This window comes from Canis lupus, chromosome 16 (assembly GCF_048164855.1).
Source record: "Canis lupus baileyi chromosome 16, mCanLup2.hap1, whole genome shotgun sequence".
Classification (NCBI taxonomy): domain Eukaryota; kingdom Metazoa; phylum Chordata; class Mammalia; order Carnivora; family Canidae; genus Canis; species Canis lupus.
The window spans coordinates 16,144,053-16,160,322 of NC_132853.1; the positions used below are offsets into that span (position 1 = coordinate 16,144,053).

Here is a 16,270-nt window from a genome sequence, read left to right on the forward strand (position 1 = left end):
ATCGCCCATTCTTCACAGGGAGACCTGTGTGGGATTCCTTGTGTCTGCAACTGACCTCCTCAGGCTTCAGAGCACTTGCTCCCCTGCGGGGAGGGAATGAGCACCAGTGTCCTCAAGGATGCCTGCGATCAGAGAATCAACCTTCCACAAGGGCAAGTGGAACCAGGAGAGATGGCAGCCAGAGCTCCAGCAGGGATCTGCCTCTGGTGCTCTAAGTCAAAGGAGCTCCCTGGCTTCAGGATTCAACAGATGACCAGTTCTCAACAATTCTAAAACACAGATACTAGGTATCCAGAAAATTTGAGAGGATCTAGCGTGTCCTCCCCCACCCTCTCCCCAGAGCCCAGCACCACAAGCAAAAAGATTTTTGTTACTGAGCACAAGAAAGGCCAACTCATTGATAATGTCCAGAGATGCCTGCTTTATTTCTTACTAGGTGATTGCATTTCAGGCTTGTGACATCAAGTAACTGTCTAATCACCAACTAACTTTGTACCTCTGAACTACGAATTAATCCAATTCAGCAAGGAGCAGTGCTGTCAACAGCTGACTGGGGGCTGGATTTTTCAAATCAGTGGTCTTGGCTGACAGAATGCTGTCAGTGGAGCCAAGGGTAAGGCCTGAGATCGTGTGAAAGACCCTTATGCCTAGTGAAGATAGGCCCAAATCCTGTGAACCCCTAGACAAAGCTCTCCACCCCAAGTCCCAAGGACACAGCTGTTGTTACCTTCCTTTTGTGGGAGCTGAGCTACCTGACCCTAGCAGAGTGGATCCAAGGCCTACTTTTAGTTGACAGGTCCTCTGCTCCCACTGTCACCCTAGGACACATCTCTTTGTGCAGGTTCTTAGGAAAAAGCTAGGCTTCTGGTAATTTCTTGTCACTTTTTAGTTCTGCTTTGAAAAGAAAAAGAGGGATGACAGGTAACCAAAGGTGGACACAGGCACCTCAGCAGAGCTGCAGTGGCCCCCAGGCCCAGAGTGGGGCCGAGTCAGAGGCCTGTGCCGGTGAGGTGGGGCTCCTCCAAGAACACAGGGCTGGGTGCCTCTTGGGAAGATGTCCAAAGGGAAGAATTTATTAACAAAATTCCAAGACAGTAGAGGCTGTTCATAGATGAGGGCAGAAACTTGGAGAAAGTAAATCAAAGAAGAAAGATATAAGGAAAAAATGAGAAATCTCTTTCTTATCATATGGTAGGAGCTCAGAGTAAGCAGTTACTACATGAATCATTACCAGAGCTGCTCTTTTTCTCACCAAAAAAGAACACAAGCTTCCTTTGAGACTTGAGATCCCTCGCCCAAGAACTGACTGCCAAGCGTTGTTCTTCCCTCACACCAAGATAGACAAAGTCACTTAGGAGAAAGGATGTTCTCGCCTGCAGCTCAGGGCTGAGGCCTAGCGAGGCCATGGCGCTTTCCCGGGTCCACCCGCACGTACGTGTGTCACTGAGCCGTCCTGGGTGCTACGTGTGCACGCTGACACCAGAGGCAGAGCCAGAGCACCAACACACTGTCCCTTCAGGTTCATGCAGCTTGAGAACACCTGGCAAATACTTCACCGAGAGCTAGTGACTGAGAGTGTGCTGCAGTCCTGGTTCTGGCCAGGGTCTACCAGCCCTGTGGATCCCAAGCAGAGTCTCCGAACATGGTGGGTTCTTCTGCTGCTGAGAGGATATGCACCTTAGGGTGCTAGCTGAGGAGTTAATGCAGAAAACAAGGCACCACAGAGAGGTTGGACACTTGGGTTGTGTGATTCAGGACACGCTGGAAAAGTCCAAGGGTGGAGGGAAGGAAGGGGAGGAGGAGGAGGAGAAGACCGAGTTTTAAATAACGTCTCCTGAGGCTGGAGCCCCCCTAGATGGGCTCTGGTTTGAGCTTTTCTGCTAGGAAGTCATTCACAAAGGCCTCCACAATGGCGGGGGTGATCTCTTCCACGTCCATCACGTACTTGGCCCGGGCCGACATGTCCAGAATGGTGAGCAAAGGAGCAGCCTCGGGCAGGTTGGTGTAATCTCGCAGGGAGTCAGTCATGTCATCCTGGAAGTTACCATAGAGAGAGAAAACCAGTAAGTTTTCAAGAGGGTAGAGAGTCCCCTGACCGCCCCCCCCATTCCCCCCAAGCCAGCATGGAAAGCAGCCACTCCATTGTCCTGAAGAGTGGGTGACTCTCTGGGAAAGATGGGCTCTCAGAACAGGGAGCAGTGGACTCTACCCTGCCTTGGGGGGGGGGGGAGGTTAGAATTCTCTGTGCAGCTCCCCAAATCACCAGGCAAGTCCTCTTTCTTCATTGGCACAAAAAGCAACTTTATTTATTTTTTTATTTTTTTATTTTTTTAAATTTATTTATGATAGTCACACAGAGAGAAAGAGAGGCAGAGACACAGGCAGAGGGAGAAGCAGGCTCCATGCACCGGGAGCCCGACGTGGGATTCGATCCCGGGTCTCCAGGATCGCGCCCTGGGCCAAAGGCAGGCACCAAACCGCTGCGCCACCCAGGGATCCCCAAAAAGCAACTTTAACATGTCCTCTGCTTGGTAAAAATGTTTTGTCTTTTAATCATGTCCTTTTGCAATTACCTCTCAATTATTTGCAGGCCCACTATGAATATCTGAGGCCAATCTGGACTTTCCAACTCTGGAATGTCTTTAACAGAAACAGCTCACTGTCCCCAACCCACCCCTGTGGTTTCAGGGGAGCAGGAGTTGCACAGCCAGTTCAGAAGACAGGGCTACTGAAATACCTCCTGGAGTGGCACGGGTGGCTGCATTCATCATATATTTCCAGTGACTGTCCAGGTGAGTTTCCCTTGTTAAGTGTAAAAGCAAACCCCAAAACCCAAAGACTAGCAGCAGAATTTGTAAGGGAGCAACCATTTGAGATCACTGTTCAGGCTACCGACCCCCATTTGGTAGATGGCAGGAAATGGACTCTATATAACCACCCCAAGGCTGTCTCACTATAAAACAAACACACCACACAGTATTTTGAACTGAATGAAGACCCCAACCACTGTGCAGAGGAAGGGCTTGGGGCATTCCTGGCCTTAAATGCTGGCAAGCAGGAGGCCTGAAATTTACCCCTCATTGGTTTCTAAGACATAAAACCATTCTTTTCTCAAAGGGCAGATCTTTAGGAAGATGATTAGTGGTCATCTTTTTTTTTTTCCCCCACCCCAGAAAGGGCATGTACTTCTAGCAATGATGGGTGACTCATCATCTCTGGCACTGATGAGCTCACTCAGGCCCTCTGTGTGGGTTAATAAACAGTCTGCATGATAAGCAGGGAGGCACTGGACAGATATTGAACATCAAGCTCCCAATAAGAGGCCTGGGCCAAGCTGAGCTCAACGCTGTGTCCCCTCCCCTCTCCCTCTGAGCAAACCACAGGGAGATGAATTTTAATGTCTACTAGGGCTTCAGAAGGGATGACTTCTGCCTTTTGGTTGGGGGCGGGGGGGACGGCATGGTGTCAAGACAAGTACCCTTAGCCCTGGGAAGAGTGGTAGAGGGCCAGAGTCCTGGCTCAGAAGTGTTCCATCTGTGCTTCATGACCTGGCACCCAGGGCCCATCCCCCTCCATAGTGCCTGGCTTCTAAGCGTGAGGCCAGAAAATTGGACCAAGAGAGCTGCCATGGTCAGGAGCCCAGGTGAAGTGCACAAGAAGGATGGGATGGCCAGGTGGGGAGCTTGAGCACTGGATGACCCCCCTGTCCTGGTGCAGGCCTCCTTCCCTCTGGGCCTGGCCACCTGCCTGACCACATGCACAAAGGAGTGAGAACACTGTCTGTGGAGTCACACTGAGCTCACATTCAGTCCTCTGCACCACCTGCTCAACGTTTAACTTTGATAAGTCACTCCTGTGAGCCCAGGTCTTGTCCCCTGTAAAATGGATTTAAGAACGGCTCACACGGGGCTTCGTGCAAGCCGGCAGGTGAGCCAGTAGGTACACATAGCCTAGCCGACCAACCGACCAGACTTGGGAGACGCCTTGTGCTCTCATCTGTGAAACGGTAATGGCTCCATTCCCAGAAAGGTGAGGAGCAAATGGGATGGTGCTGGTGAAGCTTGGCTTGCTGCCTGGTCCATAGAAAACCTGCAAATGCGCCTTTTCAGACACATTCCTAATGCACTTACTAGAGCTCTCCAGCCCCACCCCTGCCCCTGGCTAGGCCCCTTCTGTTCTGCACCCATCTTTTCTCTCACAGCCATTTGAAAGGGGTTAGAGTTTAATAAATTCAGAGCAGCTTCCATTTGTGCTTTGTGTGGAGCAGGCCTGTGTAGCCCCAAGGCAGTGAATCTTTGTTCCCTCCACCCCACCTCGGAATGGGGTGACTTTGGCTGCCTGTGAGAGGCCCACCGGGGCTTAGCAGGGGTGGCTATTGACGAGGTGATGAATGGGTGGTGGCTCAGGGTATCTGCCTCTCCTGGGATCCAAACAACACAGCATGAAATGAGTCCCGGGCCCTGACCAACTGGGGATATAGACAGGTGCAAAGGGGGCAGGGGGCTTTGAGAAGTGTGTGTATCAATAACCAGCTTCTGGCTGGGGGCAGGGGGAGGTTGGCGGGGTCTGCGTGGAGCATGCGTGGACTGTGTTCTTGGGGGTGGGGACTGAGCTGGGGCTCAGTCATTCTAGCAGGGGATTCCTGTGTCTGTGGGATGGAAGCTCCTGCCCCTGTGGGAGGCAGCCTGCTTTCCCACCCTGTGAAAAGTCTGTGTGGTCCGTCCTGGTTGGAGGCCTTCAAAGGACAGGACTTGGGTGAAAAGAGACTGGGACAGCAGCACTTTCCGACCCCCAGCACCCTCCCCAGGGCAGCTGGGGAAACGCTGGTCTAAGTTGTGGATGCCTGCAAAGTGAAGAACCCATTCTGCAAGGCCAGGGCGGAGGGATGGGCCAAGCCATAAGGGAGCGAGTGCCAATCACCATCTCTGTGGCTGCCAGGCTTCCTAGCAGCTCAGGTGGGAGGGGAGCAAGAAGGCAGCCCTACCCTGGGACAGCATCCTGCTGCTCTGAGGCTGCTGAGTGACAGAGAAGGGAGGAAGGTACAGCAAGGACAGGAAATGGGCTTCCATGCTGTATGACACGTATGTGTTCACCCCAGATCCTGGGGCTCCTTCAAACATACCCTAGAGCTGAATCACATGTTCTAAAAGTCACCCTCCAAGCAGCCAGCAGACCGGGCCCCAGCAGCACTCACCTCCCCCGCCACAAAGAACAGAAGTGGTGCCTCTTCCTCTTTGGCTTTGTACTTGGCAATGATCTTCTCCGCTATTGGCTGGATCAGCTGCTTGGCTGCCTCAGACTCCCCATCATCCTCAGAATCTGTAATGGGGAGAGAGCCGCGAGAAGCACTGGTTTGTGGAACAGATGGAGTGGTGCCCCCTGAGGGAGCTGGGTCCTGGGCCTGAAATGCCCATGTGGGTGGCCCCTGAATGGAAACAAAACTTCCCCTGGGCAGTGGGCCTGCCTCCGGGATACACGAGGGTGTGTCTGCAGCACATGCACACCACTGCTCTGTGCTCCCTCAGGAACAACTCACCTTACTGAGGGTCCCTAGTACTCCAGGCACCAAGGTTCTTTCCACTGAATTCCTCACAAATTGGCCTTGGAAGCTGAGCTTCCCCTCAGCCAGGACCTGAGGTCCTTGTACTTTTCCTCTCAATCACAGAACCAGAATGACCTCAGATCTGACTGCCTATTGAAAATGGCAGAACTGGTGGTGGCAGTGGGTCAGGACTGCGGTACAGTCAGCAGCTCTGGTGGCAGTGGGATGGCACCGGGACCCCTAGAATGCCAACTTCACGGCTGGTCGGACTCACCTGGGAGGGGATGGACTGCCTAGCTGGGTGCCCCAGAGCCCCCTTCAGTCACCTCCTGCCTCCAGGAAAGCAGCATGGGAGCAGCCACACTCCAGGGCCCTGGGGCTCACTCCTGCTGGACCTCATAACCCAGAACAAGAGCAACACGCCGAGTGGCAAAGCCGGGAAGGGGAGGCAGGAAGCAGGATTTTTCTCCAGAAATGTCGCGCTGCCCAAGGGGCCCGCCGGACATAGTTTAGACCCACATCTAATCAGCTCTGTGATGCTGGGAACTCGCTTTGCCTCTCTGGGACCTCCTTACCAACATCTGCAGGTGGCCAGTGAGGTACAACTGTCCCTCAGTTCAGAACTATCTCCCAGAGGCCTAGGATGTGGGTGTGTGAGGCTGCAGCAGGCAGCAAAGCCCGAGGACAATGATTCCCCAAAGCCATCTTTCCCCAGGAGACCTCTGTTCTCCAGGCACAGGGGCCAGCCGGCAAGTCAGTTTAAGAATTCCTGTGAGTCTGTATATAGGCTCCCCTCCCCACACCAGACTTCCAGAGCACAGGCACATGACCCCCGAACACCTCCCTACCAACCCCATCAGTGACGTGGGGGTAGCAGCATCTCAGCCACGATCCTTGAACTCCAAGTTATTTTGAGCCAGGGCTCGTCCCAAGGCAGAAGGTGAAGTGGCCCTTGGCCAGCAGTTGTTCCATTTGCAAAAAGGAACACAAGTCATCCCACAGGACTGCAGGGAGCCTGGAGTGGATGCTCTGGTGTCCTCCTGCCCCACAGGGCAGTCACCCACTGAGCAGACTAGGGAGACTGAGAAGAACACCTGGCCACAGAGATGCTGCCCTGAGGCTGGGGGGGCAGGGGATTTTGCCCAAGGGGGCCCAGCCCTTGCAGCTGCTGTGGATGCAGCCCGCCTCCTTCCAACAATGGGTCTATTCGTGGGGGCCTGGCTCCAGCCTGACCTATTCTTCCCAGCTGGCAGTCTAGGAAGGAAAGCACAGCAGCAGCTCCCAGAACCCCTCCCACAGGGGCAGAGCCATGAATAAATCATGGGGGTCAAAAGCAAGGCTGCTGGGAGAGACAAAGGCCCAGGCTTGGCATTGTTTGTGACAGAAAGAAACTGCAGGGACAGATACCCCTCCCACGTGAGGTCTGTCCAGCCCACCCTGGGGCTCCTGCTGGGCTTCATACCTACAAAAAGGACGAGGCAGGGGCCCTCGTTGAGCTGCACAGCATTGGAGTCGGAGAGCTCCAGCACAGGCTTGGGGTGCCAAGGGAACTCCCTGCAGTCCTCGTCATTCAGCACCTCCACACGCCCCTGCCGCGTGATCACCTCCCCCTGTGGGTCCAGCACGATGAGGGTGGGGATGCCTGCAAGGGAGAGAGCTCACTTGAGAGTCAGGAAGTGCTGGGAGTGCAAGGGCAGATTCCAGGCTCAGTCACTGAACAGCCACTGAACAGAACTCCCCCTGGATCTGTGTGCCACTTCTCCAAGGAACCCAGGCAACTCACTTCACCTCTCCTGGCCTCGGTGTCCTCCACTGCCAGGACTATGGTATCCTCCTTATCCCACTCTGTAAACACCAACGAGGTCATGCATTTCAAGAACTGAACCCCAGGTCTTGGCACATAGAAGGATTTGGTAAATCCTCAAGAGATCCCAGAGAAGCAGAAGATACCCCTGCCACCTGCAGGGGATCTAAAACCTGATGGAGGGGTGTGAAAACACACTCCTGCGTCTGTACTCGCTACACACACAGGCCAGCACAAATCCACCCATGCAGTGGGAGGTGGCACAAAGGCGGGCTGCCCTAGCAGTGTGAGCACAGGGGCCAGAGGAGGGGAGGAGCCTGGGGGCAGGGGCTGCAGCAGAACAGGGGACAGCTGGCTGCCAGTGAGCCAGTGACCCCACCCCCATCTCCAGCCCTGCTGCTCAGGGAGGTTCCAGGACTCCCTCTCTGAGGGGGACAGTCCAGGAGGGAATGTGCAGCCTGCAGTGCTGCCGCCCTCACTTTAGAGTCCTAGGCTAGAGTAAGAAATGCCACACAGCAGTCTCTGCAAACCACACACCTCCCCCCAACCACAAAGCCTCAAGTGAAAAACCAGAGAAAGCCCCACCCTGGGTCGCAGTCGCATTTGGGATTGCTGCCTCCTTGTTCTTTGTACCCCACTGCCCACTGCCTCTCCTCCAGCTGAGGTACCCCCTACTGACCACCACCCACAGCCACGGCTTTGTCCTTTTGGAGACGCTTGTCCCTCCACTGGCAGCAGCTCCCCACCCCTGTCGCCGAACCAGGGGCCCTCGCTGAGGGAGGGCCTCTCTCCTCTGGAGCTGACCAGAGCTTTAATTTTATATGGGCCAGGGAAAGCCATAGCGATTTAATATTTATAGATTCCAAAGTGTTCAGTGAGTAATTTGCTCCACTGACATTTTACTTCTCTGTGGGGGTAGGGGCGTTGAAGGACCAAGAATATGGCCCTAGTGTTTTGTAATCCAGTGTGGCTGTTGGCGCAGCAGGCATGTGGTGGTGGGCCTGTCTTCAAAAGGACTTAAGTCCATTATGTTCACACCTATTAGAAGTGGCCTGGCGTGTTGGAGAACAGGTCCAGGGATCCCTGGGTGGCTCAGCGGTTTAGCTCCTACCTTTGGCCCGGGGCGTGATCTTGGATTCCCGGGATTGAGTCCCACATCGGGCTCCCTGCATGGAGCCTGCTTCTCCCTCTGCCTGTGTCTCTGCCTCCCTCTGTCTCTCATGAATAAATACATAAAATATTAAAAAAAAAAAAAGAGAGAGAGAGAGAGAACAGGTCCAGAGAGAAATGAGCTCTGGAGAACTGCCATTCCCACCGCATCCTATACAAACGCAAGCGGCTCGGGCTCCTGGGCCTTTTCACATTCTCAGAGCCAGTGTGGCCTCCTGGGTTGTGTGTCACACAGAGCACAAGAGGCATAGAGTATTTTCAGCTTTATCCTTACAGCTGCATGTCAACCTCCAGAGTCTGGGTTCCCCATCCCCAAGGATAGGCCAGCCAGCTGTGGGCAAGTGCACCCCACTGTGCCCCAGCTCAAATAGGCTTTGGCAGAGTTCTTTAATCAGAGCTGGTGTGTTTCTGACATTGGGCAATTACAAGTGTTGGGTTAAACCAGGGCCTGCCCACTGCTATGATTAGACATAGCAGCCGGTCTGTTTGTAACCCAGAAGTGGGACGCTGAGCAGGTTGGTGGAGGACAAGCAGGCACACAGGACAGAGACAGGAAGAAAAGTAAAATCTGAGGGCAAGGAAATCTACTTCCTGATCTGGTGCCTTGGTTTCTCCAAGGGACTCTTCTAAGGGGCCTTCTCTGTTCCATGGCTGCAGCCTGTCTGAAATCCTTGCTGGTGAGGACCGGCAGGACAAGGACCTGAAACCCTCTGCTGGCTGCTGAGGGGTCCTTAGCTGATTCCACCAAGGAACAGCACCCCTCAGCCTTGACTCTCCCCACCCCTTCCCGGCAGCTGCACAAAAGCAAAGTCCCCACTTGTATTTGTGCTTTGAGCACCAAAGCCCATGTCTAAGAGCCCAAGATAATGAGGTATGAGTGACTGTGATGCATAAACAGAAAGCAAGTGGGTAAAATAACCACGGTCAGCCATCAACCCAGAGCAGCTCCTCTCTGGCAGGCACACTGGGCCGGGTCCCGTCGCCATCACCCGGTCTTGGGTTAGCTTGGCCCTAGAGCCTTAAGAGTGTGTGCTTTCCTCCAGGGATGAACCACAGGAAGAACAGGAGAGCTATCTCTCTCAGCACATCTGCTCGGTACCATAGAAGCATGGCCACGCTCCTTTATTCACCCTCCATAACGATAGCTGCGGGAGGTACGATTAATCCTCTTTTCACGGATGGCCAAGTTCCCCACCTAAGGTCATCAGCCGCAAGTGGCCAAGCTGAGACAGGAGCCCTGGTCTGCCTGTTGTTTTTCTACAGGCCACTGTAGGTGGGGGGTTCTCACAAGCAGTCAAGAGAGGGCCCTGGCTCCCGCACCCCCACATCCACAGCTTTCTGCACTTCCTCCTCAAGGCCATGGGGAGGGAGGCTGGGGCTGCCATCACCTCTTCCCTCTCCTCCCCTCAGCAGGCATTCCCACTCCCCTCCCTTGAAGCAGGTTCCTGGAAGCAGAGACTTCTAAGGAGAAAATAGGGCAAAGCCTCTAATGGGAAGCTGAAAAAGAATGGAAAATTTCTAATCGATGCCTTTGTGCAAAATAACTTCCATGCCAGCGAGGGGCTTCTCTGAAGGGAATGCAAAGGGAGCATCTCATCTCTGTTCAAGCTTGTTAGTTCCCAGCTGGGATGTACTTGAGGAAAAGTACAGTGAGAATCCTAAGGAAGATCCAGGCCGCCCACTTAACTTCTTGGAGCCTCATGTCCACAGCTGTCACAGGGGGTAGAGACGGTATCCTATCTTACTGGGTGTTGTGAGGAACAAACAAGATGACAAGTATAAAATGCTGAAGGCAGAGTATCTGGTATACAGTGAGTACTCCATAAATACTAGCTCTTCTTATAAATAACTTAATGATTATTAGTTTTGGCCATCCCTGCATTGATTATCTGGCTCATGGAAAGTCAGAGGTATAGAAGACTATGCCTCGGTCTGGTGAGATAAACAGCAACTTCCAACCTCTGTGCTGGCTGGAGGAAGTAGCTGAAGAAACAGAATGCAGAGACAATGTCAACACTGCAGCAAGCGTTCTAGGTATGAGGTCCACCACATGTGGGGTTGGTGTCTTTTACTTGCACCATCTCAAGCTTACCGTTGAGGGGAAGAACATACCTCAAGGAAGAACATGCCTCAAGCCCCCTGCCCTGATGTGCTAGGCTGGACCACAAGTAGTGCCTAAGAGTCCCCCTTCACTGTCTCCCTCAAAACCTCCAGAACAAAGAACAAGGCCGAAAAGCCTGCTCCAAATGATTTCCTCCGGGGAGGAGCCAATCTGTGAGTATTTAAAACAATCTCAAAGCCATGTGTCCTGAGACTGTCCTACATTTAGTTTGGCTTCTTTTCCACTACCAAGGAAAGAGGAGGTTTTGAAGGGAGTGGCAGCGGCAGGGGCCTGGGGCAGGAAAGCTCTGTCACACAGCACTCTGGCAGTGGGAGAGGAGCTGGGTGGGGCTGGAACCCCGAGATTTCTTGCTCTGCCTCTAGACTGTGGTAGGATCTGAGGCGCTGGGAGGCATCACACAGAGGCTGCTGAGAGCTGGAAGAGAAATGGGAGGAAAAGCAGACCCTCAGCAGGAACAGCAGGTGAGGGCATAGGGCAGGGCAAAAAAATATGTGATCACAACAGTGGCCATCATGGGCGCTAGAGCAAGCTGGAGAAGGTTTGTAATACATCGCTAAATAGAAAGTAGAGAATACCCAGTGCTATGTGTGTAGGATTACAGCTTTGGGTAAGTACGTATGTGTGTGGACAGAGACCAAAAGGGACTCAGAGCATGAAAAACAATTGTGTCGTAAGGCAGGAATGCAGGTGAGAGAGATACAGATTTGAGTTTTCTCTCTCTCTCTCTCTTTTTATTTTATTTATTTTATTTTATTTATTTATGATAGTCACACAGAGAGAGAGAGAGAAAGAGAGAGAGGCAGAGACATAGGCAGAGGGAGAAGCAGGCTCCATGCAGGGAGCCCAACGTGGGATTCGATTCTGGGTCTCCAGGATAGCACCCTGGGCCAAAGTCAGGCACTAAACCGCTGCGCCACCCAGGGATCACTCTCTCTCTCTTTTTTAAGATTTTATTTATTTATTCTTGAGAGACAGAGAGAGAGAGAGAGAGGCAGGCAAAGGGAGGAGCAGGCCCCATGCAGGGAGCCCAATGTGGGACTCAATCCCAGGTCTCCAGGATCAGGCCCTGGGCTGAAGGCGGCGCTAAACTGCTGAGCCACCCAGGCTGCCCAGATTCCAGTTTTCTTAAATGGTGTTTTGCTAAATGCAAATTAGCTTCAAACAAAAACCAAAGAACAACTGGAGGGTGGTCGGGCAGAGACAACAAACACAGGCTACACTCTGGCCACCTCGCTTGCCAGCTTCCTTCAGCAGCTCCCTCTGCACTCCTTGCTGGCTCGCCCAGACCAGCCCCTGCCAGGAAAACGAAGGGACAGAGAGGTCTGGGTGGTGATACTTGGAGAATCACAAGGCAGGGTGCAGGGATGGGTCTGGCCTGCTTGAACTTGGCCAGCAAGCCGCTTGGGTGAGTGTCTGCGTCAGGAGGCACAAAGATTTATGGCACCATTCTGGTGACACAGAGAAATCAGACGCAACCCGGTGTCCCTCAACAGCATATGGCTATGTAAACAGCGGTCCAATTGCGCCGTGGAACCCTTTCCAGCACTGAAGAGAAATGAACCAGATACCAATATCCATAAAGATGTATCTTGAAAACATAACAGTTAGTGAGAAAAGCCAAGTTACAGGATGATCTTACAGCATGTCAGCACTTAAGTACGCTTCTAAAAAACACACCCAGCACGACTATATATTATTCATGGATTCATACATATGCAGTAAAAATATGAAAAACCAATTATGAAGATACACATGAAATGTATGGAAGCATCTCTCCCAGAGGAAAGTGCACGGCGCTCCGAAGGAGAGAGGATCCTCACCTTTGTCTCTGCTCACCCTACCACCTGTTTATATTTTACACACCCCAAACAAAACCTTCAATTCTAGGTGGTAGCCACAGCAGTGCTTATTGTTATCCTGCGTCCTTTCTCATTTTTTCCTTTTTTATGTTCTCCAAATTCAACAAGACACCAGAAAGGGACATTGAGGCAGCGCCCAGCCTGCCCTCCCCAGGCCCAGGCAGCCAGCTGCAGCTGTGTGCGCCAGCCCTTCACACACCAAGATTGGTCTATAAAACACACGCAGCGGCCCCCCACCCTCTGCCTACTGAAAAACACAACCTCCAGACACTTTTGTTTCTGTAGAAAATAAAGAGGTTCTGCCTCAAATTCATTTTTTGACGGGGGAGGGAAAGAGGGCAAAGTTAGAGAAAGACAGAGCAAAATGGTGGAGTAGGAAGAGGAAGGATGGAAAGGCGAAGAGAAGCAGAAGGATAAGGAGCAGGGAAAGAGGGTGATAGAGAAGCCGGAGGAGATCCTGCAGCCACAGGCGTTTGTGCTGCTGCCCCTCAGCAGCCACCCTCAGCAGCCAGGCTGGCGGCACCATCCCGCTCCAGTGCTGTTCTCCTGGAGGAGGGGACTGCATCTATCCCTCTGTCCACTCTGGCCCCTACACAGCCCTTAGGCTGTCTGCCCTCTCCAAAGGCTGGGGCCAGGGGAGGGGAGAGGAGGACAAAACTCTGGGGCCCCCACCCAGGAATGAAGGGGCGTTATTGCCTCCCTGCAAAGAACATGGTGTTCTCTGGCAGCCAGGATTAGACAATTGTTAATGGGATTTGCTTTTCGCCAAGTGTGTCTAAACCCTTCCTTTAGAAAGGCATTTTTAAACAGCTTATAGGCTGCGAATTCCTCTGTCTGCATAAAGTGGTGGAGTAGGGACTCAGAGTAAAAGAGCCGTTCCCATGAGACCCAGGGGTGCCAGGGCCTCGGTGAGCCCAGGTGGCCTGGTGAAGCCTGCCGGTTAACATGGCCTGGGCTCAGCCCAGAGTGCCAGAGGGAGCCGGCAACCCACCAGCAGCAGCAGCAGCAGGACTTCTGGCCTGGCCAGGTCAGGTGCAAGCTCCTCAAGACCTGTAGATGCTTCTGCAACCACCTCAAGATCCAGATGTTCCCACTGTAGCTTGGACGGGGGCCTCAACAAGGCATTTTATGCAAGGCCTCCTTCAGTATGCTGGGCGGTGCTCAGAATCCAGTGATGCTCTGAGGCTGAAGACCAGGATGCTCAGAGGATTCCAGGTCCTATCTGCATCACCCATTTTCATCTGAGCTTGTCAGGATAACACAGGGAAACTCTGTCCTCATGGGCCCCAATATACAGAGTGACCATCAGATCAAATTACTGGCTCACTGTAAGGCACAGGTCAGACCAGGAGGAGGTGGCTCACCTTGGATGTGGGCTGGGAGTATACCCAGTACTCTGTGAGAGCACCTTCATCAGAATGCTTCAGGAGGAGACACAGAGCCCAGAGCTCATGAAGAGTCAAACAAGGGAGCATAAGCTCTCCCAGAAGTAGCCCCATAGGATTTGCTGAAGACTGGATCCTCAAAACAGCAAGAACCCTCTACTGACCCAGCATATGTGTGGAGTGTGTGTGTACACAGTGATACTATAATATGGTAAGAAATTCATAATTATCTTCATTCCTAGTTCCTGGCACCCAACTCCTAAAACCCTTGTCATCTCCTGAGTGGTAGGGGTGAGAGGGACATCCTATTACAATACTTGGTCTTATAACATTTGATCTCAGATCCTGACAAAAGAGCACCTCAGACCCTTGGAATCTGGGAGTGATAAGTGTCTTTGGTGGCTGGGGCCCCTAAATAGTTTCAAAGGTGAGAGCTGGTGGCCAGAAACTTCCAGCCGGCCCCCCTGACCTTTGCCTTCTGGGGAAAGGAGAGAGCTGGAGGCTGAGTAACCAAGAACAGCCAATGATTTAATCAGTCATATCTTTGTAATGGAATCTCCATAAAGACCCCTACCTGGGGGGTCCCTGGGTGGCTCAGCAGTTTAGCGCCTGCCTTCAGCCCAGGGCATGATCCTGGAGTCCTGGGAGCCCTGCATGAAGCCTGTTTCTCTCTCTGCCTGTGTCTCTGCCCCCCTCTCTCTCTCTCTCTCTCTGTCTCTCATGAATAAATAAAAAAATCTTAAAAAAAAAAGACCCCGAACTGGTTGGGGGCAGAGAGCTTGGGGTTGGTGAACACGTGGAGATGCTGGGAGCGTGGTGGGCCTAGAGGACATGAGGGTTCTGTGCCCCTTCCCACACATCTATATATCAGTTCCATCTGGCTCTTCCTGGCTTGTATTCTTGACAATAAACTGATGATAGTAAATAAACTGCTCTCCTCAGTCCTGTGGGCCATTCTAGCAAAGTACTGAACCCAGTAAGGGTTGGGAGCCTCTGATTTATGGCCAGTTGGCCAGAAGTATGGGAGGCCTGGACTTAACGATTAATGTCTAAAGTATGGGGGTTCTGGTGGGAATGAGCACTAGACCTGTGGGATCCGACACTATCTCCACATAGATGACGTTAGAATTCAATTTACTTGGAGGACACCCAGGTGGTGTGGGTGTGGGTTCTCCTTGGAGAACCCAGGAGGTTGGTGTGGGTGGAAAACCCACATACACATTTGGTGTCAGAAGTGCTATGAGTAGAGGTACCTGGCTGGCTCAGTTGATGGAGTGTGCAACTTTTTTTTTTAAATAAAGATTTTTCAAAAATTTTATTTATTAGAGGGAGAGCAAAAGCGTAAGTGAGTGGGGGAGGAGCAGAAAGAGAGGATAAGAGAGAATCCCAAGCAGACTCTGTGCTGAGTGTGGAGCCCAATGTGGGGCTCGATCTCACAACTCTGAGATCATGACCTGAGCTGAGATCAAGAGTTGGATACTTAACTGACTGGACCACCCAGGTGCCCCATGGGCAACTCTCTATCTCAGGTTTAGGAGTTTGAGCCCCTCAGTAGGTGGAGAGATTATTTAAAAATAAAAGCTTTAAAAAGGAAAAAAAAAAAAAAAAAGGAAGAATTGCTGTAGCAAAAAGAGCCCAGAATATACAGATGTACATATAAACACATCTGTTGAATGATTTTGGAAGTTGTAACCACAGAGTCACACAAAGCTCAGAAATACTCAGACTTCAATCAAAAATAATTTTCAGAGTTCTGTGATGCTATGATGAGATAGATAATTCCATCAAGGTCAAAGGTATCAGAGTTGGACTGGAGGCATTTAAATCTCCTCAGATGCAAACAAAAGCAAAATTCAATCAAAGGATGGTACAGCCTGGCAAGGAGCTACCCACTTTCAAGACTTGAGAGAAGCCTTCAGAAATGATACCACACCAGGGACATGAACTACAAGGGCTCCAAAGAGGAAGACCGTCCTAGGTGTAGGGCAAGGAGCCTGGATGCTGGACCTGTGCAACCTCAGTGAGCCAAGAGGAGCCTTCCTGCGCTCAGGTGCCAGGCCCGGGCATCCCGCTCTGCCCTCTGCTTCCCTGGGCCATCCCCATCCCAGCCGGGGCACATGGCTCAAAGCCATGCTAGATGCCCAAGAAATGATTCCTGAAGAAAAGCCTGAATGAACAGGAAAGGAGGGAGAAAGAAAAAGAACTTCTGGCTGGGAACACATAGATCCTCACTCTTTGTCCTAAGGGAACAGCCAATCTATGAGAAAAGTCAGCCTTTGGAACTACACACGGGAACAGGATACATGGCAGGAGGTCGCACAAGCACAGGAGTTTGCAAGAAGAAGGTTTGCTCCAGGAGGGAAGGCACTGGGGAGGAGGCCATGAGAG

The 16,270-nt window shown here is 52.2% G+C and overlaps 1 protein-coding gene across 2 annotated transcripts in view; it reads right to left on the reverse strand.

Moving 5' to 3' along the window:
• Positions 1-401: 401 nt before the first annotated feature.
• Positions 402-16,270, reverse strand: part of NXN (nucleoredoxin) — a 152,803-nt gene continuing 136,934 nt past the window's right edge. For both annotated transcript variants that reach the window (XM_072779133.1, XM_072779134.1), the window contains exons 6-8: positions 7,005-7,184; positions 5,195-5,319; positions 402-2,034 (exon numbers count right to left, since the gene is read on the reverse strand). In XM_072779133.1, coding sequence (XP_072635234.1) covers positions 1,852-2,034; positions 5,195-5,319; positions 7,005-7,184 — 488 coding nt within the window. In that variant the 3' untranslated portion in view covers positions 402-1,851. The remainder of the gene's footprint in view (positions 2,035-5,194; positions 5,320-7,004; positions 7,185-16,270) is intronic.